Here is a 23,863-nt window from a genome sequence, read left to right as displayed (position 1 = left end):
GTACTCTGGAGAGGAGGGAGAGAGAGAAGGGGTACTCTGGAGAGGAGGGAGAGAGAGAAGGGGTACTCTGGAGAGGAGGGAGAGAGAGAAGTTAAAGGGGTACTCTGGAGAGGAGGGAGAGAGAGAGAAGTTAAAGGGGTACTCTGGAGAGGAGGGAGAGAGAGAGAAGTTAAAGGGGTACTCTGGAGAGGAGGGAGAGAGAGAGACGTTAAAGGGGTACTCTGGAGAGGAGGGAGAGAGAGAGAAGTTAAAGGGGTACTCTGGAGAGGAGGGAGAGAGAGAAGTTAAAGGGGTACTCTGGAGAGGAGGGAGAGAGAGAGAAGTTAAAGGGGTACTCTGGAGAGGAGGGAGAGAGAGAAGTTAAAGGGGTACTCTGGAGAGGAGGGAGAGAGAGAAGTTAAAGGGGTACTCTGGAGAGGAGGGAGAGAGAGAGAAGTTAAAGGGGTACTCTGTGATATAAAGAGCAGAACACACACTAACTCTATTCCTTCTCCTATGAATCAAAGAGAGAAAGGTCACCGTGATATACTGACCTCTTGTGAAAGGTCACCGTGATATACTGACCTCTTGTGGCACTGTGGATGTCTTTCTGTCCTGGGCTGTCAGGCTGCTGCCAGACACCTTCTTACTGTGTTTCCTGATGGGCAGAGAGGACAGGTGAGGCTCAGTCTATCACCTGTTGAGGTAAAGGGACATGGGAACGTCGAGCCACAGACACGGGGGAAGAGAGGCTGACGTCCAGACCAGGTGAAGTCTCACCTTTCAAAAGGGACCTTTTGGAACGCTGAGTCCTTGACGTAATCAAACACCTGCTTCTGTGTCCGACCGCTGCAGATATAAAGAGACAGAGCATGTTGAAACACAGAGGTCTGATGAAGCAGCAGAGTCCCTGGAAAAGGACTGTCAGTGAAAGGCCCTGATACAATAGGAAAGGTCACATTGATGAGGCCAGAACCAATCTGTGTTGTTGTTGCTGGTTAATATGCATTTATCATGTAGTGTCCACTCAGGCCCCTCCTCTACCAGCTCCACCCACTCAGGCCCCTCCTCTACAAGCTCCACCCACTCAGGCTCCTCCTCTACAAGCTCCACCCACTCAGGCCCCTCCTCTACAAGCTCCACCCACTCAGGCCCCTCCTCTACAAGCTCCACCCACTCAGGCCCCTCCTCTACAAGCTCCACCCACTCAGGCCCCTCTACAAGCTCCACCCACTCAAGCCCCTCCTCTACAAGCTCCACCCACTCAGGCCCCTCTACAAGCTCCACCCACTCAGGCCCCTCCTCTACAAGCTCCACCCACTCAGGCCCCTCCTCTACAAGCTCCACCCACTCAGGCCCCTCCTCTACAAGCTCCACCCACTCAGGCCCCTCCTCTACAAGATCCACCCACTCAGGCCCCTCCTCTACAAGCTCCACCCACCCAGCCAGCCTCCCTAAACCTCTACAGGCTCCACCCACTCAGCCTCCCTAAACCTCTACAGGCTCCACCCACCCAGCCTCCCTAAACCTATACAGGCTCCACCCAGCCTACCTAAACCTCTACAGGCTCCACCCACTCAGCCTCCCTAAACCTCTACAGGCTCCACCCACTCAGCCTCCCTAAATCTCTACAGGCTCCACCCACTCAGCCTCCCTAAACCTCTACAAGCTCCACCCACCCACCCAGCCAGCCTCCCTAAACCTCTACAGGCTCCACCCACCCACCCAGCCAGCCTCCCTAAACCTCTACAGGCTCCACCCAGCCTCCCTAAACCTCTACAGGCTCCACCCACTCAGCCTCCCTAAATCTCTACAGGCTCCACCCACTCAGCCTCCCTAAACCTCTACAGGCTCCACCCACCCAGCCTCCCTAAACCTCTACAGGCTCCACCCAGCCTCCCTAAACCTCTACAGGCTCCACCCAGCCACCCAGCCAGCCTCCCTAAACCTCTACAGGCTCCACCCACTCAGCCTCCCTAAACCTCTACAGGCTCCACCCACCCAGCCTCCCTAAACCTCTACAGGCTCCACCCAGCCTACCTAAACCTCTACAGGCTCCACCCACTCAGCCTCCCTAAACCTCTACAGGCTCCACCCACTCAGCCTCCCTAAATCTCTACAGGCTCCACCCACTCAGCCTCCCTAAACCTCTACAGGCTCCACCCACCCAGCCTCCCTAAACCTCTACAGGCTCCACCCAGCCAGCCTCCCTAAACCTCTACAGGCTCCACCCACTCAGCCTCCCTGAACCTCTACAGGCTCCACCCAGCCTCCCTAAACCTCTACAGGCTCCACCCACCCAGCCTCCCTAAACCTCTACAGGCTCCACCCAGCCACCCACCCAGCCTCCCTAAACCTCTACAGGCTCCACCCACTCAGCCTCCCTAAACCTCTACAGGCTCCACCCAGCCACCCTAAACCTCTACAGGCTCCACCCACTCAGCCTCCCTGAACCTCTACAGGCTCCACCCAGCCTCCCTAAACCTCTACAGGCTCCACCCAGCCTCCCTAAACCTCTACAGGCTCCACCCAGCCTACCTAAACCTCTACAGGCTCCACCCAGCCTCCCTAAACCTCTACAGGCTCCACCCAGCCTACCTAAACCTCTACAGGCTCCACCCAGCCTCCCTAAACCTCTACAGGGTCCACCTACTCAGCCTCCCTAAACCTCTACAGGCTCCACTCAGCCTCCCTAAACCTCTACAGGCTCCACTCAGCCTCCCTAAACCTCTACAGGCTCCACTCAGCCTACCTAAACCTCTACAGGCTCCACCCAGCCTCCCTAAACCTCTACAGGCTCCACTCAGCCTACCTAAACCTCTACAGGCTCCACTCAGCCTACCTAAACCTCTACAGGCTCCACTCAGCCTCCCTAAACCTCTACAGGCTCCACCCAGCCTCCCTAAACCTCTACAGGCTCCACCCAGCCTCCCTAAACCTCTACAGGCTCCACTCAGCCTACCTAAACCTCTACAGGCTCCACTCAGCCTCCCTAAACCTCTACAGGCTCCACCCAGCCTCCCTAAACCTCTACAGGCTCCACCCAGCCTACCTAAACCTCTACAGGCTCCACCCAGCCTCCCTAAACCTCTACAGGGTCCACCTACTCAGCCTCCCTAAACCTCTACAGGCTCCACTCAGCCTCCCTAAACCTCTACAGGCTCCACTCAGCCTACCTAAACCTCTACAGGCTCCACCCAGCCTCCCTAAACCTCTACAGGCTCCACTCAGCCTACCTAAACCTCTACAGGCTCCACCCAGCCTCCCTAAACCTCTACAGGCTCCACTCAGCCTCCGTAAACCTCTACAGGCTCCACCCACTCAGCCTACCTAAACCTCTACAGGCTCCACTCAGCCTCCCTAAACCTCTACAGGCTCCACTCAGCCTCCGTAAACCTCTACAGGCTCCACTCAGCCTCCGTAAACCTCTACAGGCTCCACCCAGCCAGCCTCCCTAAACCTCTACAGGCTCCACCCAGCCTACCTAAACCTCTACAGGCTCCACCCAGCCTCCCTAAACCTCTACAGGCTCCACCCAGCCTACCTAAACCTCTACAGGCTCCACCCAGCCACCCACCCAGCCTCCCTAAACCTCTACAGGCTCCACCCAGCCACCCACCCAGCCTCCCTAAACCTCTACAGGCTCCACCCAGCCTCCCTAAACCTCTACAGGCTCCACCCAGCCTCCCTAAACCTTTACAGGCTCCACCCAGCCTCCCTAAACCTCTACAGGCTCCACCCAGCCTCCCTAAACCTCTACAGGCTCCACCCAGCCTCCCTAAACCTCTACAGGCTCCACCCAGCCTCCCTAAACCTCTACAGGCTCCACCCAGCCTCCCTAAACCTCTACAGGCTCCACCCAGCCTACCTAAACCTGAAGGAGGACCCCCTGGTGAAGAGAACAGCTTTGGCTTTGGGCTTGGGTTCCTCAAACAGTCTGAAGAAGGCGTGGTACTCCACACATATTTTCCAGTAGATTTTACAGCAGTCTCTACTGGCCATCACAAACTCCAGAGTGTCCTGGTATGCACTCTGCTGCAGGGGGGGGGGGGGTACAGCACAGACAGAGTCAACACATAGCATTGGTTAGACCAGGAGTAACATGGGCTGTGTTCATCTATGCCTCTAATATAAAACACTGGTGTTGGAACTACTTCATAACTGTTGAATATTGCTGTGAATTTTACAACCAATCAACCAATCAGAATGTAGTATTCTGCCGGACTTACATTGAGGTCTGGTCTGAGTTTGATGAGAAAACGTTTCCTCTTGAAGCTGAGCTTGCGGACTTTAGACCAGTTAAAAGCATTGATCTTAGTGTGTCCCTATAGGAGAGAGTTTAGACCAGTTAAAAGCATTGATCTTAGTGTGTCCCCTATAGGAGAGAGTTTAGACCAGTTAAAAGCATTGATCTTAGTGTCCCCCTATAGGAGAGAGTTTAGACCAGTTAAAAGCATTGATCTTAGTGTCCCCCCTATAGGAGAGAGTTTAGACCAGTTAAAAGCATTGATCTTAGTGTCCCCCTATAGGAGAGAGTTTAGACCAGTTAAAAGCATTGATCTTAGTGTGTCCCTATAGGAGAGAGTTTAGACCAGTTAAAAGCATTGATCTTAGTGTCCCCCTATAGGAGAGAGTTTAGACCAGTTAAAAGCATTGATCTTAGTGTGTCCCTATAGGAGAGAGTTTAGACCAGTTAAAAGCATTGATCTTAGTGTGTCCCTATAAGAGAGAGTTTAGACCAGTTAAAAGCATTGATCTTAGTGTCCCCCTATAGGAGAGAGTTTAGACCAGTTAAAAGCATTGATCTTAGTGTCCCCCTATAGGAGAGAGTTTAGACCAGTTAAAAGCATTGATCTTAGTGTGTCCCTATAGGAGAGAGTTTAGACCAGTTAAAAGCATTGATCTTAGTGTGTCCCTATAGGAGAGAGTTTAGACCAGTTAAAAGCATTGATCTTAGTGTGTCCCCCTATAGGAGAGAGTTTAGACCAGTTAAAAGCATTGATCTTAGTGTGTCCCCCCTATAGGAGAGAGTTTAGACCAGTTAAAAGCATTGATCTTAGTGTCCCCCTATAGGAGAGAGTTTAGACCAGTTAAAAGCATTGATCTTAGTGTGTCCCCCTATAGGAGAGAGTTTAGACCAGTTAAAAGCATTGATCTTAGTGTCCCCCCTATAGGAGAGAGTTTAGACCAGTTAAAAGCATTGATCTTAGTGTCCCCCCTATAGGAGAGAGTTTAGACCAGTTAAAAGCATTGATCTTAGTGTCCCTATAGGAGAGAGTTTAGACCAGTTAAAAGCATTGATCTTAGTGTCCCCCCTATAGGAGAGAGTTTAGACCAGTTAAAAGCATTGATCTTAGTGTCCCCCCTATAGGAGAGAGTTTAGACCAGTTAAAAGCATTGTTCTTAGTGTGTCCCCTATAGGAGAGAGTTTAGACCAGTTAAAAGCATTGATCTTAGTGTGTCCCTATAGGAGAGAGTTTAGACCAGTTAAAAGCATTGATCTTAGTGTCCCCCTATAGGAGAGAGTTTAGACCAGTTAAAAGCATTGATCTTAGTGTGTCCCCTATAGGAGAGAGTTTAGACCAGTTAAAAGCATTGATCTTAGTGTGTCCCCTATAGGAGAGAGTTTAGACCAGTTAAAAGCATTGATCTTAGTGTCCCCCTATAGGAGAGAGTTTAGACCAGTTAAAAGCATTGATCTTAGTGTGTCCCCTATAGGAGAGAGTTTAGACCAGTTAAAAGCATTGATCTTAGTGTCCCCCTATAGGAGAGAGTTTAGACCAGTTAAAAGCATTGATCTTAGTGTGTCCCCCCTATAGGAGAGAGTTTAGACCAGTTAAAAGCATTGATCTTAGTGTCCCCCTATAGGAGAGAGTTTAGACCAGTTAAAAGCATTGATCTTAGTGTGTCCCTATAGGAGAGAGTTTAGACCAGTTAAAAGCATTGATCTTAGTGTGTCCCTATAGGAGAGAGTTTAGACCAGTTAAAAGCATTGATCTTAGTGTGTCCCCCCTATAGGAGAGAGTTTAGACCAGTTAAAAGCATTGATCTTAGTGTCCCCCTATAGGAGAGAGTTTAGACCAGTTAAAAGCATTGATCTTAGTGTGTCCCTATAGGAGAGAGTTTAGACCAGTTAAAAGCATTGATCTTAGTGTGTCCCTATAGGAGAGAGTTTAGACCAGTTAAAAGCATTGATCTTAGTGTGTCCCCTATAGGAGAGAGTTTAGACCAGTTAAAAGCATTGATCTTAGTGTGTCCCCTATAGGAGAGAGTTTAGACCAGTTAAAAGCATTGATCTTAGTGTCCCCCTATAGGAGAGAGTTTAGACCAGTTAAAAGCATTGATCTTAGTGTCCCCCTATAGGAGAGAGTTTAGACCAGTTAAAAGCATTGATCTTAGTGTCCCCCCTATAGGAGAGAGTTTAGACCAGTTAAAAGCATTGATCTTAGTGTCCCCCTATAGGAGAGAGTTTAGACCAGTTAAAAGCATTGATCTTAGTGTCCCCCTATAGGAGAGAGTTTAGACCAGTTAAAAGCATTGATCTTAGTGTGTCCCCTATAGGAGAGAGTTTAGACCAGTTAAAAGCATTGATCTTAGTGTCCCCCTATAGGAGAGAGTTTAGACCAGTTAAAAGCATTGATCTTAGTGTGTCCCCTATAGGAGAGAGTTTAGACCATTTAAAAGCATTGATCTTAGTGTGTCCCTATAGGAGAGAGTTTAGACCAGTTAAAAGCATTGATCTTAGTGTGTCCCCCTATAGGAGAGAGTTTAGACCAGTTAAAAGCATTGATCTTAGTGTGTCCCCTATAGGAGAGAGTTTAGACCAGTTAAAAGCATTGATCTTAGTGTCCCCCTATAGGAGAGAGTTTAGACCAGTTAAAAGCATTGATCTTAGTGTGTCTCCCTATAGGAGAGAGTTTAGACCAGTTAAAAGCATTGATCTTAGTGTGTCCCCCTATAGGAGAGAGTTTAGACCAGTTAAAAGCATTGATCTTAGTGTGTCCCCCTATAGGAGAGAGTTTAGACCAGTTAAAAGCATTGATCTTAGTGTGTCCCTATAGGAGAGAGTTTAGACCAGTTAAAAGCATTGATCTTAGTGTGTCCCCTATAGGAGAGAGTTTAGACCAGTTAAAAGCATTGATCTTAGTGTCCCCCTATAGGAGAGAGTTTAGACCAGTTAAAAGCATTGATCTTAGTGTCCCCCTATAGGAGAGAGTTTAGACCAGTTAAAAGCATTGATCTTAGTGTGTCCCCCTATAGGAGAGAGTTTAGACCAGTTAAAAGCATTGATCTTAGTGTCCCCCTATAGGAGAGAGTTTAGACCAGTTAAAAGCATTGATCTTAGTGTGTCCCCTATAGGAGAGAGTTTAGACCAGTTAAAAGCATTGATCTTAGTGTCCCCCCTATAGGAGAGAGTTTAGACCAGTTAAAAGCATTGATCTTAGTGTCCCCCTATAGGAGAGAGTTTAGACCAGTTAAAAGCATTGATCTTAGTGTGTCCCTATAGGAGAGAGTTTAGACCAGTTAAAAGCATTGATCTTAGTGTGTCCCTATAGGAGAGAGTTTAGACCAGTTAAAAGCATTGATCTTAGTGTGTCCCCTATAGGAGAGAGTTTAGACCAGTTAAAAGCATTGATCTTAGTGTCCCCCTATAGGAGAGAGTTTAGACCAGTTAAAAGCATTGATCTTAGTGTGTCCCCCCTATAGGAGAGAGTTTAGACCAGTTAAAAGCATTGATCTTAGTGTCCCCCCTATAGGAGAGAGTTTAGACCAGTTAAAAGCATTGATCTTAGTGTCCCCCTATAGGAGAGAGTTTAGACCAGTTAAAAGCATTGATCTTAGTGTGTCCCTATAGGAGAGAGTTTAGACCAGTTAAAAGCATTGATCTTAGTGTCCCCCTATAGGTTAGAGTTTAGACCAGTTAAAAGCATTGATCTTAGTGTCCCCCCTATAGGAGAGAGTTTAGACCAGTTAAAAGCATTGATCTTAGTGTGTCCCCTATAGGAGAGAGTTTAGACCAGTTAAAAGCATTGATCTTAGTGTCCCCCTATAGGAGAGAGTTTAGACCAGTTAAAAGCATTGATCTTAGTGTCCCCCCTATAGGAGAGAGTTTAGACCAGTTAAAAGCATTGATCTTAGTGTGTCCCTATAGGAGAGAGTTTAGACCAGTTAAAAGCATTGATCTTAGTGTGTCCCTATAGGAGAGAGTTTAGACCAGTTAAAAGCATTGATCTTAGTGTCCCCCTATAGGAGAGAGTTTAGACCAGTTAAAAGCATTGATCTTAGTGTGTCCCCTATAGGAGAGAGTTTAGACCAGTTAAAAGCATTGATCTTAGTGTCCCCCTATAGGAGAGAGTTTAGACCAGTTAAAAGCATTGATCTTAGTGTGTCCCCTATAGGAGAGAGTTTAGACCAGTTAAAAGCATTGATCTTAGTGTGTCCCCCTATAGGAGAGAGTTTAGACCAGTTAAAAGCATTGATCTTAGTGTGTCCCCTATAGGAGAGAGTTTAGACCAGTTAAAAGCATTGATCTTAGTGTGTCCCCCTATAGGAGAGAGTTTAGACCAGTTAAAAGCATTGATCTTAGTGTGTCCCCTATAGGAGAGAGTTTAGACCAGTTAAAAGCATTGATCTTAGTGTGTGTCCCCATAGGAGAGAGTTTAGACCAGTTAAAAGCATTGATCTTAGTGTCCCCCTATAGGAGAGAGTTTAGACCAGTTAAAAGCATTGATCTTAGTGTGTCCCTATAGGAGAGAGTTTAGACCAGTTAAAAGCATTGATCTTAGTGTCCCCCTATAGGAGAGAGTTTAGACCAGTTAAAAGCATTGATCTTAGTGTCCCCCTATAGGAGAGAGTTTAGACCAGTTAAAAGCATTGATCTTAGTGTCCCCCTATAGGAGAGAGGAGTTTCAGTTGGTTGGACAACATTCATACAGACAGGACATAGGATTCTGTATCACAGAGAACACTTCCCAGACACTCTCAAGACTGTTGGAAAGGTATTCCAGGTGAAGCTGGTTGAGAGAATGCCAAGTGTGAGAAAAGCGTGGCTACTTTGAACAATCTAAATCGTAAAATATGCTGGAGTGGTGTAAAGCTCGCCGCCATTGGACTCTGGAGCGACGAATCACACTTCACATCTGGCAGTCCGACGGACTAACCTGGGATTGGTGGATGCCAGTAAAATGCTACTTGCCCCAATGCATAGTGCCAACTGTAAAGTTTGGTGGAGGAGGAATAATGGTCTGGGGGCTGTTTTTCATGGTTCGGGCTCCTTAGTTCCAGTGAATAATGGTCTGGGGGCTGTTTTTCATGGTTCGGGCTCCTTAGTTCCAGTGAATAATGGTCTGGGGCTGTTTTTCATGGTTCGGGCCCCTTAGTTCCAGTGAATAATGGTCTGGGGCTGTTTTTCATGGTTAATACCTTAGTTCCAGTGAGTAATGGTCTGGGGCTGTTTTTCATGGTTCGGGCCCCTTAGTTCCAGTGAATAATGGTCAGGGGCTGTTTTTCATGGTTCGGGCCCCTTAGTTCCAGTGAATAATGGTCTGGGCCTGTTTTTTATGGTTCGGGCCCCTTAGTTCCAGTGAATAATGGTCTGGGGCTGTTTTTCATGGTTCGGGCCCCTTAGTTCCAGTGAATAATGGTCTGGGGCTGTTTTTCATGGTTCGGGCCCCTTAGTTCCAGTGAATAATGGTCTGGGGCTGTTTTTCATGGTTCGGGCCCCTTAGTTCCAGTGAATAATGGTCTGGGGCTGTTTGTCATGGTTCGGGCCCCTTAGTTCCAGTGAATAATGGTCTGGGGCTGTTTTTCATGGTTCGGGCCCCTTAGTTCCAGTGAATAATGGTCTGGGGCTGTTTTTCATGGTTCGGGCCCCTTAGTTCCAGTGAATAATGGTCTGGGGCTGTTTGTCATGGTTCGGGCCCCTTAGTTCCAGTGAATAATGGTCTGGGGCTGTTTGTCATGGTTCGGGCCCCTTAGTTCCAGTGAATAATGGTCTGGGGCTGTTTTTCATGGTTACAGTGAAATGCTGAATGCAACAGGTGTAGTAGACCTTACAGTGAAATGCTGAATACAACAGGTGTAGTAGACCTTACAGTGAAATGCTGAATACAACAGGTGTAGTAGACCGCACAGTGAAATGCTGAATACAACAGGTGTAGTAGACCTCACAGTGAAATGCTGAATACAACAGGTGTAGTAGACCTTACAGTGAAATGCTGAATACAACAGGTGTAGTAGACCTTACAGTGAAATGCTGAATACAACAGGTGTAGTAGACCTTACAGTGAAATGCTGAATACAACAGGTGTAGTAGACCTCACAGTGAAATGCTGAATACAACAGGTGTAGTAGACCTCACAGTGAAATGCTGAATACAACAGGTGTAGTAGACCTCACAGTGAAATGCTGAATACAACAGGTGTAGTAGACCTTACAGTGAAATGCTGAATACAACAGGTGTAGTAGTCCTTACAGTGAAATGATGAATACAACAGGTGTAGTAGACCTCACAGTGAAATGCTGAATACAAGCCTTTAACCAACAATGCATTTTTAAGAAAATACCAACAAGCAAAAAAGGTAAGAGATCAGAAATCCCATGATCCTGGTGTATAAATATCTGGTGCACATATTACCCAGCAGTACCTGAAACACGAGCAGTCCAATATGAGACACAGCCAGACTGAGCTTGGTCCCCTCTCGGTCCTTAGCAGGGTGGAGTCTGACTCCGTACATCTCCAACCGTCGGGCCGTCTCCAAGAGCTGATAGTCTGACTGGGCTGGGGTCTGGCCTCTGGGGGGACACAGGAGACAGACCAACGCTTTAGTATTTCATAGTCTGACTCGGCTGGCGTCTGGGGACACACAGGACACAGACCAACGCTTTAGTATTTCATAGTCTGACTCGGCTGGCGTCTGGGGACACACAGGACACAGACCAACGCTTTAGTATTTAATAGTCTGACTCGGCTGGCGTCTGGCGTCTGGGGACACACAGGAGACAGACCAACACTTTAGTATTTCATAGTCTGACTCGGCTGGCGTCTGGGGACACACAGGACACAGACCAACGCTTTAGTATTTCATAGTCTGACTCGGCTGGCGTCTGGGGACACACAGGAGACAGACCAACACTTTAGTATTTCATAGTCTGACTCGGCTGGCGTCTGGGGACACACAGGACACAGACCAACGCTTTAGTATTTCATAGTCTGACTCGGCTGGCGTCTGGGGACACACAGGAGACAGACAAACACTTTAGTATTTCATAGTCTGACTCGGCTGGCGTCTGGCGTCTGGGGACACAGGACACAGACCAACACTAGTATTTCATAGTCTGACTCGGCTGGCGTCTGGCGTCTGGGGACACACAGGAGACAGACCAACACTTTAGTATTTCATAGTCTGACTCGGCTGGCGTCTGGGGACAAACAGGACACAGACCAACGCTTTAGTATTTCATAGTCTGACTCGGCTGGCGTCTGGCGTCTGGGGACACACAGGAGACAGACCAACACTTTAGTATTTCATAGTCTGACTCGGCTGGCGTCTGGGGACACACAGGAGACAGACCAACACTTTAGTATTTCATAGTCTGACTCGGCTGGCGTCTGGGGACACACAGGACACAGACCAACGCTTTAGTATTTCATAGTCTGACTCCGCTGGCGTCTGGCGTCTGGGGACACACAGGAGACAGACCAACACTTTAGTATTTCATAGTCTGACTCGGCTGGCGTCTGGGGACACACAGGACACAGACCAACGCTTTAGTATTTCATAGTCTGACTCCGCTGGCGTCTGGCCTCTGGGGACACACAGGAGACAGACCAACGCTTTAGTATTTCATAGTCTGACTCGGCTGGCGTCTGGGGACACACAGGACACAGACCAACACTTTAGTATTTCATAGTCTGACTCGGCTGGCGTCTGGCGTCTGGGGACACACAGGAGACAGACCAACACTTTAGTATTTCATAGTCTGACTCGGCTGGCGTCTGGCGTCTGGGGACACACAGGACACAGACCAACGCTTTAGTATTTCATAGTCTGACTCGGCTGGCGTCTGGCGTCTAGGGACACACAGGAGACAGACCAACGCTTTAGTATTTCATAGTCTGACTCGGCTGGCGTCTGGCGTCTGGGGACACAGGACTCAGACCAACACTTTAGTATTTCATAGTCTGACTCGGCTGGCGTCTGGGGACAAACAGGACACAGACCAACACTTTAGTATTTCATAGTCTGACTCGGCTGGTGTCTGGGGGGACACAGGAGACAGACCAACGCTTTAGTATTTCATAGTCTGACTCGGCTGGCGTCTGGGGACACACAGGAGACAGACCAACACTTTAGTATTTCATAGTCTGACTCGGCTGGCGTCTGGCGTCTGGGGACACACAGGAGACAGACAAACACTTTAGTATTTCATAGTCTGACTCGGCTGGCCTCTGGGGACCCACAGGAGACAGACCAACGCTTTAGTATTTCATAGTCTGACTCGGCTGGCGTCTGGGGACACACAGGACACAGACCAACGCTTTAGTATTTCATAGTCTGACTCGGCTGGCGTCTGGGGACACACAGGAGACAGACCAACACTTTAGTATTTCATAGTCTGACTCGGCTGGCGTCTGGGGACACACAGGACACAGACCAACGCTTTAGTATTTCATAGTCTGACTCGGCTGGCGTCTGGCGTCTGGGGACACACAGGAGACAGACCAACGCTTTAGTATTTCATAGTCTGACTCGGCTGGCGTCTGGGGACAAACTAACAACTAATATAATCCATTAAACTAATAGGATCCACTAAACTAATAGGATCCACTAAACTAATAGAATCCATTAAACTAATAGAATCCATTAAACTAATAGAATCCATTAAACTAATAGAATCCATTAAACTAATAGAATCCATTAAACTAATAGAATCCATTAAACTAATAGAATCCATTAAACTAATAGGATCCATTAAACTAATAGAATCCATTAAACTAATAGGATCCATTAAACTAATAGAATCCATTAAACTAATAGGATCCATTAAACTAATAGAATCCATTAAACTAATAGGATCCATTAAACTAATAGAATCCATTAAACTAATAGAATCCATTAAACTAATATAATCCATTAAACTAATAGGATCCATTAAACTAATAGAATCCATTAAACTAATAGAATCCATTAAACTAATAGGATCCATTAAACTAATAGGATCCATTAAACTAATAGAATCCATTAAACTAATAGAATCCATTAAACTAATGAACATAATGATTGAACATAATGAACATAATAATTGCTTAACCAATATGTTGGACTAATATACTGCCCTCCGCCTCCCCACCAAAACATGAGAGACTTTGAGTTACTAAATATGCTGAGTGGAAATAGTTTCCTGTATGTGGGCCTGAATTAGACCATCCTTCCTGCTCTGATCTGGGCTGGCTGGTCTCCTGAGGGACAGCGGTTGGTTTGGGGGGTGGAGAGGGGGGCCCGGTTTGGTAGGACAGACACAGAGGGTGGAGGGGATAGAGGGGGTTGGTAGGGCAGACAGAGAGGGTGGAGGGGGTAGAGGGTGTTGGTAGGGCAGACAGAGAGGGTGGAGGGGGTTGGTAGGGCAGACAGAGAGGGTAGAGGGGGTTGGTAGGGCAGACAGAGAGGGTAGAGGGGGTTGGTAGGGCAGACAGAGAGGGTGGAGGGGTACAGGGGGTTGGTAGGGCAGACAGAGAGGGTGGAGGGGGTAGAGGGGGTTGGTAGGGCAGACAGAGAGGGTGGAGGGGGTTGGTAGGGCAAACAGAGAGGGTGGAGGGGGTAGAGGGGGTTGGTAGGGCAGACAGAGAGGGTGGAGGGGTAGAGGGGGTTGGTAGGGCAGACAGAGAGGGTAGAGAGGGTTGGTAGGGCAGACAGAGAGGGTGGAGGGGGTAGAGGGGGTTGGTAGGGCAGACAGAGAGGGTAGAGGGGGTTGGTAGGGCAGACAGAGAGGGTGGAGGGGGTAGAGGGGGTTGGTAGGGCAGACAGAGAGGGTGGAGGGGGTTGGTAGGGCAGACAGAGAGGGTGGAGGGGGTAGAGGGGGTTGGTAGGGCAGACAGAGAGGGTGGAGGGGGTTGGTAGGGCAGACAGAGAGGGTGGAGGGGGTTGGTAGGACAGACAGAGCGGGTGGAGGGGGTTGGTAGGGCAGACAGAGAGGGTGGAGGGGGTAGAGGGGGTTGGTAGGGCAGACAGAGAGGGTAGAGGGGTAGAGGGGGTTGGTAGAGAAGACAGAGAGGGTAGAGGTGGTTGGTAGGGCAGACAGAGAGGGTGGAGGGGGTTGGTAGGACAGACAGAGAGGGTGGAGGGGGTAGAGGGGGTTGGTAGGGCAGACAGAGAGGGTGGAGGGGGTTGGTAGGACATACAGAGAGGGTGGAGGGGGTTGGTAGAGAAGACAGAGAGGGTGGAGGGGGTAGAGGGGGTTGGTAGGACAGACAGAGAGGGTGGAGGGGGTTGGTAGGGCAGACAGAGAGGGTAGAGGGGGTTGAGGGGGTTGGTAGGGCAGACAGAGAGGGTATAGGGGGTTGGTAGGGCAGACAGAGAGGGTGGAGGGGGTTGAGGGGGTTAGTAGGGCAGACAGAGAGGGTAGAGAAGACAGAGAGGGTAGAGGGGGTTGGTAGGGCAGACAGAGGGTAGAGGGGGTTGGTAGAGAAGACAGAGAGGGTAGAGGGGGTTGGTAGAGAAGACAGAGAGGGTAGAGGGGGTCGGTAGAGAAGACAGAGGGTAGAGGGGGTCGGTAGGGCAGACATAGAAGGTAGATGGGGTCGGTAGAGAAGACAGAGAAGGTAGAGGGGGTCGGTAGAGAAGACAGAGAGGGTAGAGGGGGTCGGTAGAGAAGACATAGAGGGTAGAGGGGTCGGTAGAGAAGACAGAGAGGGTAGAGGGGGTTGGTAGAGAAGACAGAGAGGGTAGAGGGGGTTAGTAGAGAAGACAGAGAGGGTAGAGGGGGTTGGTAGAGAAGACAGAGAAGGTAGAAGGGGTCGGTAGAGCAGACAGAGAGGGTAGAGGGGGAAGGTAGGGCAGACAGAGAGGGTAGAGGGGGTTGGTAGGGCAGACAGAGAGGGTAGAGGGGGAAGAGGTGGTTGGTAGGGCAGACAGAGAGGGTGGAGGGGGTAGAGGGGGATGGTAGGGCAGACAGAGAGGGTGGAGGGGGTTGGTAGAGAAGGCAGAGAGGGTAGAGGTGGTTGGTAGAGAAGGCAGAGAGGGTAGAGGTGGTTGGTAGAGAAGGCAGAGAGGGCGGAGGGGGAAAAGGGAGTAAAAGAAGAACAGTAACCGGTCATCTGATCCTAGATCTGTGTTTAGGGACAACGTCTACACCCAGGGAAGACTAGGGGTCATCTGATCCTAGATCTGTGGTTAGGGACAACGTCTACACCCAGGGAAGACTAGGGGTCGTCTGATCCTAGATCTGTGGTTAGGGACAACGTCTACACCCAGGGAAGACTAGGGGTCATCTGATCCTAGATCTGTGGTTAGGGACAACGTCTACACCCAGGGAAGACTAGGGGTAATCTGATCCTAGATCTGTAGTTAGGGACAACGTCTACACCCAGGGAAGACTAGGGATCATCTGATCCTAGATCTGTAGTTAGGGACAACGTCTACACCCAGGGAAGACTAGGGGTCATCTGATCCTAGATCTGTGGTTAGGGACGTCTACACCCAGGGAAGACTAGGGGTCATCTGATCCTAGATCTGTGGTTAGGGACAACGTCTACAGACTAAAGCTTAGGACTGGTGCCCATCTCTGGGAGGAGACGCTGGGAGAGAGAGCAGAGGAGGGAGGGATGAGAGGGAGGAAGTGGGTCCTGGCACACACCCAAGGAATGGGATGAGTCATCTCAGCTGGAATTCTGGGAAAGGAAGGACAGGGACAGTCTTGTTCCATCAGTCCCACAATAGTTTTACAGGGAAGACAGGGCGCGCCAAGAGGAGCTTTATGGATAACCATCTCTAAACATTCGATGTGGGCGCAGGGACAGAGACGTTTATAGATAACCATCTCTAAACATTCGATGTGGGCGCAGGGACAGAGACGTTTATGGATAACCATCTCTAACCATGGATGTGGGCGCAGGGACAGAGACGTTTATAGATAACCATCTCTAAACATTCGATGTGGGCGCGGGGACAGAGACGTTTATAGATAACCATCTCTAACCATGGATGTGGGCGCAGGGACAGAGACGTTTATAGATAACCATCTCTAAACATTCGATGTGGGCGCAGGGACAGAGACGTTATAGATAACCATCTCTAAACATCGATGTGGGCGCAGGGACAGAGACGTTTATAGATAACCATCTCTAAACATTCGATGTGGGCGCAGGGACAGAGACGTTATAGATAACCATCTCTAAACATTCGATGTGGGCGCAGGGACAGAGACGTTTATGGATAACCATCTCTAAACATTCGATGTGGGCGCAGGGACAGAGACGTTATAGATAACCATCTCTAAACATCGATGTGGGCGCAGGGACAGAGACGTTTATAGATAACCATCTCTAAACATTCGATGTGGGCGCAGGGACAGAGACGTTTATGGATAACCATCTCTAAACATTCGATGTGGGCGCAGGGACAGAGACGTTTATGGATAACCATCTCTAAACATTCGATGTGGGCGCAGGGACAGAGACGTTTATGGATAACCATCTCTAAACATCGATGTGGGCGCAGGGACAGAGACGTTTATAGATAACCATCTCTAAACATCGATGTGGGCGCAGGGACAGAGACGTTTATAGATAACCATCTCTAAACATCGATGTGGGCGCAGGGACAGAGACGTTATGGATAACCATCTCTAAACATTCGATGTGGGCGCAGGGACAGAGACGTTTATAGATAACCATCTCTAAACATTCGATGTGGGCGCAGGGACAGAGACGTTTATAGATAACCATCTCTAAACATCGATGTGGGCGCAGGGACAGAGACGTTTATGGATAACCATCTCTAAACATCGATGTGGGCGCAGGGACAGAGACGTTTATAGATAACCATCTCTAAACATTCGATGTGGGCGCAGGGACAGAGACGTTTATAGATAACCATCTCTAACCATTCGATGTGGGCGCAGGGACAGAGACGTTTATGGATAACCATCTCTAAACATCGATGTGGGCGCAGGGACAGAGACGTTTATAGATAACCATCTCTAACATTCGATGTGGGCGCAGGGACAGAGACGTTTATAGATAACCATCTCTAAACATCGATGTGGGCGCAGGGACAGAGACGTTATAGATAACCATCTCTAAACATCGATGTGGGCGCAGGGACAGAGACGTTATGGATAACCATCTCTAAACATCGATGTGGGCGCAGGGACAGAGACGTTATGGATAACCATCTCTAACATTCGATGTGGGCGCAGGGACAGAGACGTTTATAGATAACCATCTCTAAACATCGATGTGGGCGCAGGGACAGAGACGTTATAGATAACCATCTCTAAACATTCGATGTGGGCGCAGGGACAGAGACGTTTATGGATAACCATCTCTAAACATTCGATGTGGGCGCAGGGACAGAGACGTTTATAGATAACCATCTCTAAACATTCGATGTGGGCGCAGGGACAGAGACGTTTATGGATAACCATCTCTAAACATTCGATGTGGGCGCAGGGACAGAGACGTTGCCTGTCACACTGTTCTGACGCTGGCTGGCTGCTAGACACAACAGTAGTGCATTACATAACACTGGGCCTGGCTACTGATGTACATCAAGATTCATCTACAGCAGCTAAATCACCATCCAACTTCTCCTCTTTTCTGATTTAATCTGTCATGTGTCTTTTACTGAGGAGAGGCTTCTGTCAGTCTACCATCAAGGCCTGATTTGGTGGAGTGCTGCAGAGATGGTTGTCCTTCTGGAAGGTTCTCCCATCTCCACAGAGGAACTCTGGAGCTCTGTCAGAGTGACCATCGGGGTCTTGGTCACCTCCCCTTTTCTATTTAAGGCCACTGTGTTCTTGGGGACCTTCCCCCCCAGATCTGGACCTCGACACAGTCCTTGCAAACATTTCTAAAAAAACTGTTTTTGCTTTGTCATTATGATTTTCAATCAATTTTAGAATAAGGCTGTAACGTAACAAAATGTGTAGAAAGTCAAAGGGTCTGTATATTCCCCCCAAAACATTATTGGTTACTGATTAGTATGCGGTTTTGCATCAAACATACATCTTACAATCTGCAAATGTTTGAATTCCCACTTTAACCTCTAACGCCTCCCAAACCCGGATCCAGGAGCACCCCCCATCAGTAGAAAAGCTACTAGCATAGCCTAGCATAGCGTCACAAGTAAATACTAGCATCTAAATATCATTAAATCACAAGTCCAAGACACCAGATGAAAGATACACATCTTGTGAATCCAGCCATCATTTCCGATTTTTAAAATGTTTTACAGGGAAAACACTATGTATTTCTATTAGCTAACCACGATAGCAAAAGACACCACTTTTTTTACTCCACCAGTTTTTTACTCCATCAGTAGCTATCACAAATTCGACCAAATAAAGATATAAATAGCCACTAACCAAGAAACAACTTCATCAGATGACAGTCTGATAACATATTTATTGTATAGCATATGTTTTGTTAGAAAAATGTGCATATTTCATGTATAAATCATAGTTTACCATTGCAGCCACCATCACAACTCTCACCAAAGCGACTAGAATAACTACAGAGACCATCGTGTATTAGCTAATTACTCATCATAAAACATTTCTTAAAAATACACAGCGTACAGCAATTGAAAGACACAGATCTTGTGAATCAAGACAATATTTCAGATTTTCTAAGTGTTTTACAGCGAAAACACAATATAGCGTTATATTAGCATACCACAATAGCAAACATCACAACAGCATTGATTCAAGCCAAACATAGCGATTACGTATAAACCACCAAAAGATATTAATTTTTTCACTAACCTTCTCAGAATTCTTCAGATGACAGTCCTATAACATCATATTACACAATGCATATAGAGTTTGTTCGAAAATGTGCATATTTAGCGGCACAAATCGTGGTTATACAATGAGAAAAGTAGCCAAGCTGCAAAGAAAATGTCAGGAGAAATCTTGGGAAAGGCACCTATTCTAATCATTTAATCGAAAACTATTCATAAACTTGACTAAAAAATACAAGTTGGACAGCAAATGAAAGATAAATTAGTTCTTAATGCAATCGCTGTGTTAGATTTTTAAAATTAACGTTACTGCGCAATACAGCGTGCGCTAAAGCGAGACCGCCCCATAATTCATGGCGGAATTATTATTTAACATTTGTCAACATAAGTACGAATTAACAGCATAAAGACTGCTTACTATTAGCTGAGCTTCCATCAGAATATTGGGCAAGGTGTCCTTTCTCCAGAACAATCGTCTTTGGGTTGAAAGATGTCCTCTTGTCCGGTCGAAATAGCTGCTAATGTTAGCCACCAACTGGAGAGGTGTCCAACTCGTGAAAGCGCATGACAAAGAAATCCCAGAAAATCGCAATAAACTGCTATAAGTCGGTTTAAATTAACTACCTTATGATGTCTTTAACACCTATAACGAATAAAAACATGACCGGAGATATAGAACTACTAAAACGAAAGCGTTTGCAGGACGCCATTGTGATGTCTTCTTGCGCCAGGCGCACCGTTGAAAAGGACGGTCCTTCCGTTCCACGGTCCTATATAAGGTCCCAGATTGCGCAATCCACTCCATTCAAATTCTCACCGCTTACTGACATCTAGAGGAAGACGTATGCAGTGCATGTAGCCCGATGGCTTACATGGGGACTTATAAACTGACCTCAGATTTCTGAAATCTCACTCCCTGACAGGAAATGTGCTGCAGAATGAGTTCTGTTTCACTCAGATAAATAATTCAAACGGTTTTAGAAACTAGAGAGTGTTTTCTATCCAATAGTAATAATAATATGCATATTGTACGAGCAAGAATTGAGTACGAGGCAGTTTAATTTGGGAACTAATTATTACAAAGTCGAAATGGCGCCCCCCTAGTGTCAAGAAGTTAATTACTGAACAAGTAAATACATGATTTCCGCCAACAATCTGAACAGCAGCATTGTGATACAGTAGGAGCCTGCAGCTCCGTGAAACACGAGGTGAAACACGAGGTGAAACACGAGGTGAAACACGAGGTGAAACACGAGGTGAAACACGAGGTGAAACACGGGGTGAAACACGAGGTGAAACACGAGGTGAAACACGAGGTGAAACACGAGGTGAAACACGGGGTGAAACACGAGGTGAAACACGAGGTGAAACACGAGGTGAAACACGAGGTGAAACATGAGGTGAAACATGAGGTGAAACATGAGGTGAAACACGGGGTGAAACACGACAACCCAATCTAAATAAACATGTCTCCATTAACTTCTTCTTAATAGGGGGCGCTGTTTTCTCTTTGGGAAAAAATCGTGCCCAAATTAAACGGCTTCGTACTCTGTTCTAGATCATACAATATGCATATTAGTATTACTATTGGATAGAAAACACTCTGAAGTTTCTAAAACTGTTTGAATTATATCTGTGAGTAAAACAGAACTCATTTGGCAGCAAACTTCCATACAGGAAGTGAAAATTCTGAAAATGAGGCTCTGTGTCAGGGTCTGCCTATTCAACTGGCTTTTATTTATGGATCTGTATGCACTTCATACGCCTTCCACTAGATGTCAACAGGCAGTGGAAGGTTGAATGGGGTGTCTAGCTTGATGTGAGGCCGAATGAGAGCTTTTGGAGTGACAGGTCCGCTCTTTTGTCAGTATTCAACTGCGCACAGGGGAACTCCACATTGTCTTCTGAAAAGCGTTCGGTATACACGACGAAATGCTCCGGCTCTGATTTTATTGGATACATATGAGAAGAGCATCATAAAGTAGGATTTTCAACCGAGTTTGACCAGTTTATTCGACGTTTATTGGGACTTTTGGAATTTTTCGTTCCAGGCGCAACGATTTCTTGGACATGTGCCCTCCACATGGCTAGCCAAAGTTGCTAATTCGACAGAAGAAATGGACATTCTAAAACCAAACAACGATTTATTCTGGACCAAGGACTCCTTGCACAACATTCTGATGGAAGATCAACAAAAGTAGGAGAATATTTATGATGTTATTTCGTATTTCTGTGGAATATGTTGGCTCCAACAAGGCGGAGAATATGTGAGCGCTGTTTCACAATAATGCATGCTGTACTTTGTACTAAAGTTATTTTTTTAAATCTAACACAGCGGTTGCATTAAGAACCAGTGTATCTTTCATTTGATGTTCAACATGTATTTTTTAGTAAAGTTTATGATGAGTTTTTTAGTCAGATTACGTGACTGTCCAAAATATCTCTGGACAATTTGGTGCATCATGGCGCCGTATTCACAATGTAAAACCTCGATTTGTACCTCTAAATATGCACATTTTCGAACAAAACATAAATGTACTGTATAACATGATGTTATAAGACTGTCTTCTGATGAAGTTGTCCAAAGGTTAGTGATTAGTTTTATCTCTATTTCTGCATTTTGTGAAAGCTATGTTGGCGGTGAATAAATGGCGTTGTGTGTTTGGCTAATGTGGTTAGCTAATATAAATACATATTGTGTTTTCGCTGTAAAACATTTTAAAAAACGGAAATGATGGCTGGATTCACAAGATGTTTATCTTTCATTTGCTGTATTGGACTTGTGATTTCATGAAAATTATATTATATGATATCCCTGTCTCGTTAGGCTAGGCTATGCTAGTCAGCTTTTTTGATGAGGAGGATCCCGGATCCGGGAGAGAGAAGCGGTAGAGGTTTTAAAGCCAAACACCAGCACCACATCATCTGGTAGCCTATCGATAGGCAACCGCGTAGACATCGCCATTTCAGAACCGGTAGTCTACACTTTGTACGTGACCCAAACTCCAACTTTGCAGGAGGGTCCAGAGAAAGGTAGAGTGACTCACACATGCTTGTGGTGGTATTCTGTGATCTTGTCCATCAAGGCGTCCTGGTTAGGCATGTACTTGTTGTGAAGAAGGTGCTGAAAACTCTGGACCTCGTCAAAGTCCCCAATCTCAGCTGTGGAGAGAAGAGAGGAGAGAGCGAGAAAGAGGGAAAGATAGGAGAGAGCAGACAATAGGAGTCAGAAGGGAGAGAGAGTAGAAGAGACGAGAGGGAGGAGAAGAGAGAGAGGAGAGACGAGAGGGAGGGAGGAGAAGAGAGAGAGGAGAGACGAGAGGGAGGAGAAGAGAGAGAGGAGAGACGAGAGGGAGAAGAGAGAGAGGAGAGACGAGAGGGAGGAGAAGAGAGAGAGGAGAGACGAGAGGGAGGAGAAGAGAGAGAGGAGAGACGAGAGGGAGGAGAAGAGAGAGAGGAGAGACGAGAGGGAGGAGAAGAGAGAGAGGAGAGACGAGAGGGAGGAGAAGAGAGAGAGGAGAGACGAAAGGGAGGAGAAGAGAGAGAGGAGAGACGAGAGGGAGGAGAAGAGAGAGAGGAGAGACGAGAGGGAGGAGAAGAGAGAGAGGAGAGACGAGAGGGAGGAGAAGAGAGAGAGGAGAGACGAGAGGGAGGAGAAGAGAGAGAGGAGAGACGAGAGGGAGGAGAAGAGAGAGGGGAGAGACGAGAGGGAGTAGAAGAAAAAGAGGAGAGACGAGAGGGAGGAGAGACGAGAGGGAGGAGAAGAGAGAGAGGAGAGACGAGAGGGAGGAGAAGAGAGGGAGGAGAAGAGAGAGAGAGGAGAAGAGAGAGAGAGGAGAAGAGAGAGAGGAGAGACGAAAGGGAGTAGAAGAGAGAGAGGAGAGACGAGAGGGAGGAGAGACGAGAGGGAGGAGAAGAGAGAGAGGAGAGACGAGAGGGAGGAGAAGAGAGGGAGGAGAAGAGAGAGAGAGGAGAGACGAGAGGGAGGAGAAGAGAGAGAGGAGAGACGAGAGGGAGGAGAAGAGAGAGAGGAGAGACGAGAGGGAGGAGAAGAGAGAGAGGAGAGACGAGAGGGAGGAGAAGAGAGAGAGGAGAGACGAGAGGGAGGAGAAGAGAGAGAGAAGAGACGAGAGGGAGGAGAAGAGAGAGAGGAGAGACGAGAGGGAGGAGAGACGAGAGAGGAGAGACGAGAGGGAGTAGAAGAAAAAGAGGAGAGACGAGAGGGAGGAGAGACGAGAGGGAGGAGAAGAGAGAGAGGAGAGACGAGAGGGAGGAGAAGAGAGGGAGGAGAAGAGAGAGAGAGGAGAAGAGAGAGAGGAGAGACGAAAGGGAGTAGAAGAGAGAGAGGAGAGACGAGAGGGAGGAGAGACGAGAGGGAGGAGAAGAGAGAGAGGAGAGACGAGAGGGAGGAGAAGAGAGGGAGGAGAAGAGAGAGAGGAGAGACGAGAGGGAGGAGAAGAGAGAGGAGACGAGAGGGAGTAGAAGAGAGAGAGGAGAGACGAGAGGGAGGAGAGACGAGAGGGAGGAGAGACAAGAGGGAGGAGAAGAGAGAGAGGAGAGACGAGAGGGAGGAGAACAGAGAGGGAGGAGAAGAGAGAGAGAGGAGAGACGAGAGGGAGGAGAAGAGAGAGGAGAGATGAGAGGGAGGAGAAGAGAGAGAGGAGAGACGAAAGGGAGGAGAGACGAGAGGGAGGAGAAGAGAGAGAGGAGAGACGAAAGGGAGGAGAGACGAGAGGAAGGAGAAGAGAGAGAGGAGAGACGAGAGGGAGGAGAAGAGAGAGAGAGGAGAGACGAGAGGGAGGAGAAGAGAGAGGAGAGACGAGAGGGAGAAGAGAGAGAGAGGAGAGACGAGAGGGAGGAGAAGAGAGAGAGGAGAGACGAGAGGGAGGAGAAGAGAGAGAGAGGAGAGACGAGAGGGAGGA

The 23,863-nt window shown here is 47.7% G+C and overlaps 1 protein-coding gene across 5 annotated transcripts in view; it reads right to left on the bottom strand.

Moving 5' to 3' along the window:
• Positions 1–23,863, bottom strand: part of LOC129840540 (FERM, ARHGEF and pleckstrin domain-containing protein 1-like) — a 181,541-nt gene that overhangs the window by 92,810 nt on the left and 64,868 nt on the right. For 4 of the 5 annotated variants that reach the window (XM_055908476.1, XM_055908477.1, XM_055908479.1 and 1 more), the window contains exons 7-12: positions 21,989–22,103; positions 10,626–10,773; positions 4,209–4,304; positions 3,848–4,014; positions 760–828; positions 565–637 (exon numbers count right to left, since the gene is read on the bottom strand). In XM_055908476.1, coding sequence (XP_055764451.1) covers positions 565–637; positions 760–828; positions 3,848–4,014; positions 4,209–4,304; positions 10,626–10,773; positions 21,989–22,103 — 668 coding nt within the window. The remainder of the gene's footprint in view (positions 1–564; positions 638–759; positions 829–3,847; positions 4,015–4,208; positions 4,305–10,625; positions 10,774–21,988; positions 22,104–23,863) is intronic. The other variant, XM_055908478.1, reaches the window with a different exon arrangement.

This window comes from Salvelinus fontinalis, chromosome 41, assembly GCF_029448725.1.
Source record: "Salvelinus fontinalis isolate EN_2023a chromosome 41, ASM2944872v1, whole genome shotgun sequence".
Classification (NCBI taxonomy): domain Eukaryota; kingdom Metazoa; phylum Chordata; class Actinopteri; order Salmoniformes; family Salmonidae; genus Salvelinus; species Salvelinus fontinalis.
Note: the sequence above shows the minus strand (reverse complement) of the source record. Positions and strands in the feature narration are given on the sequence as shown.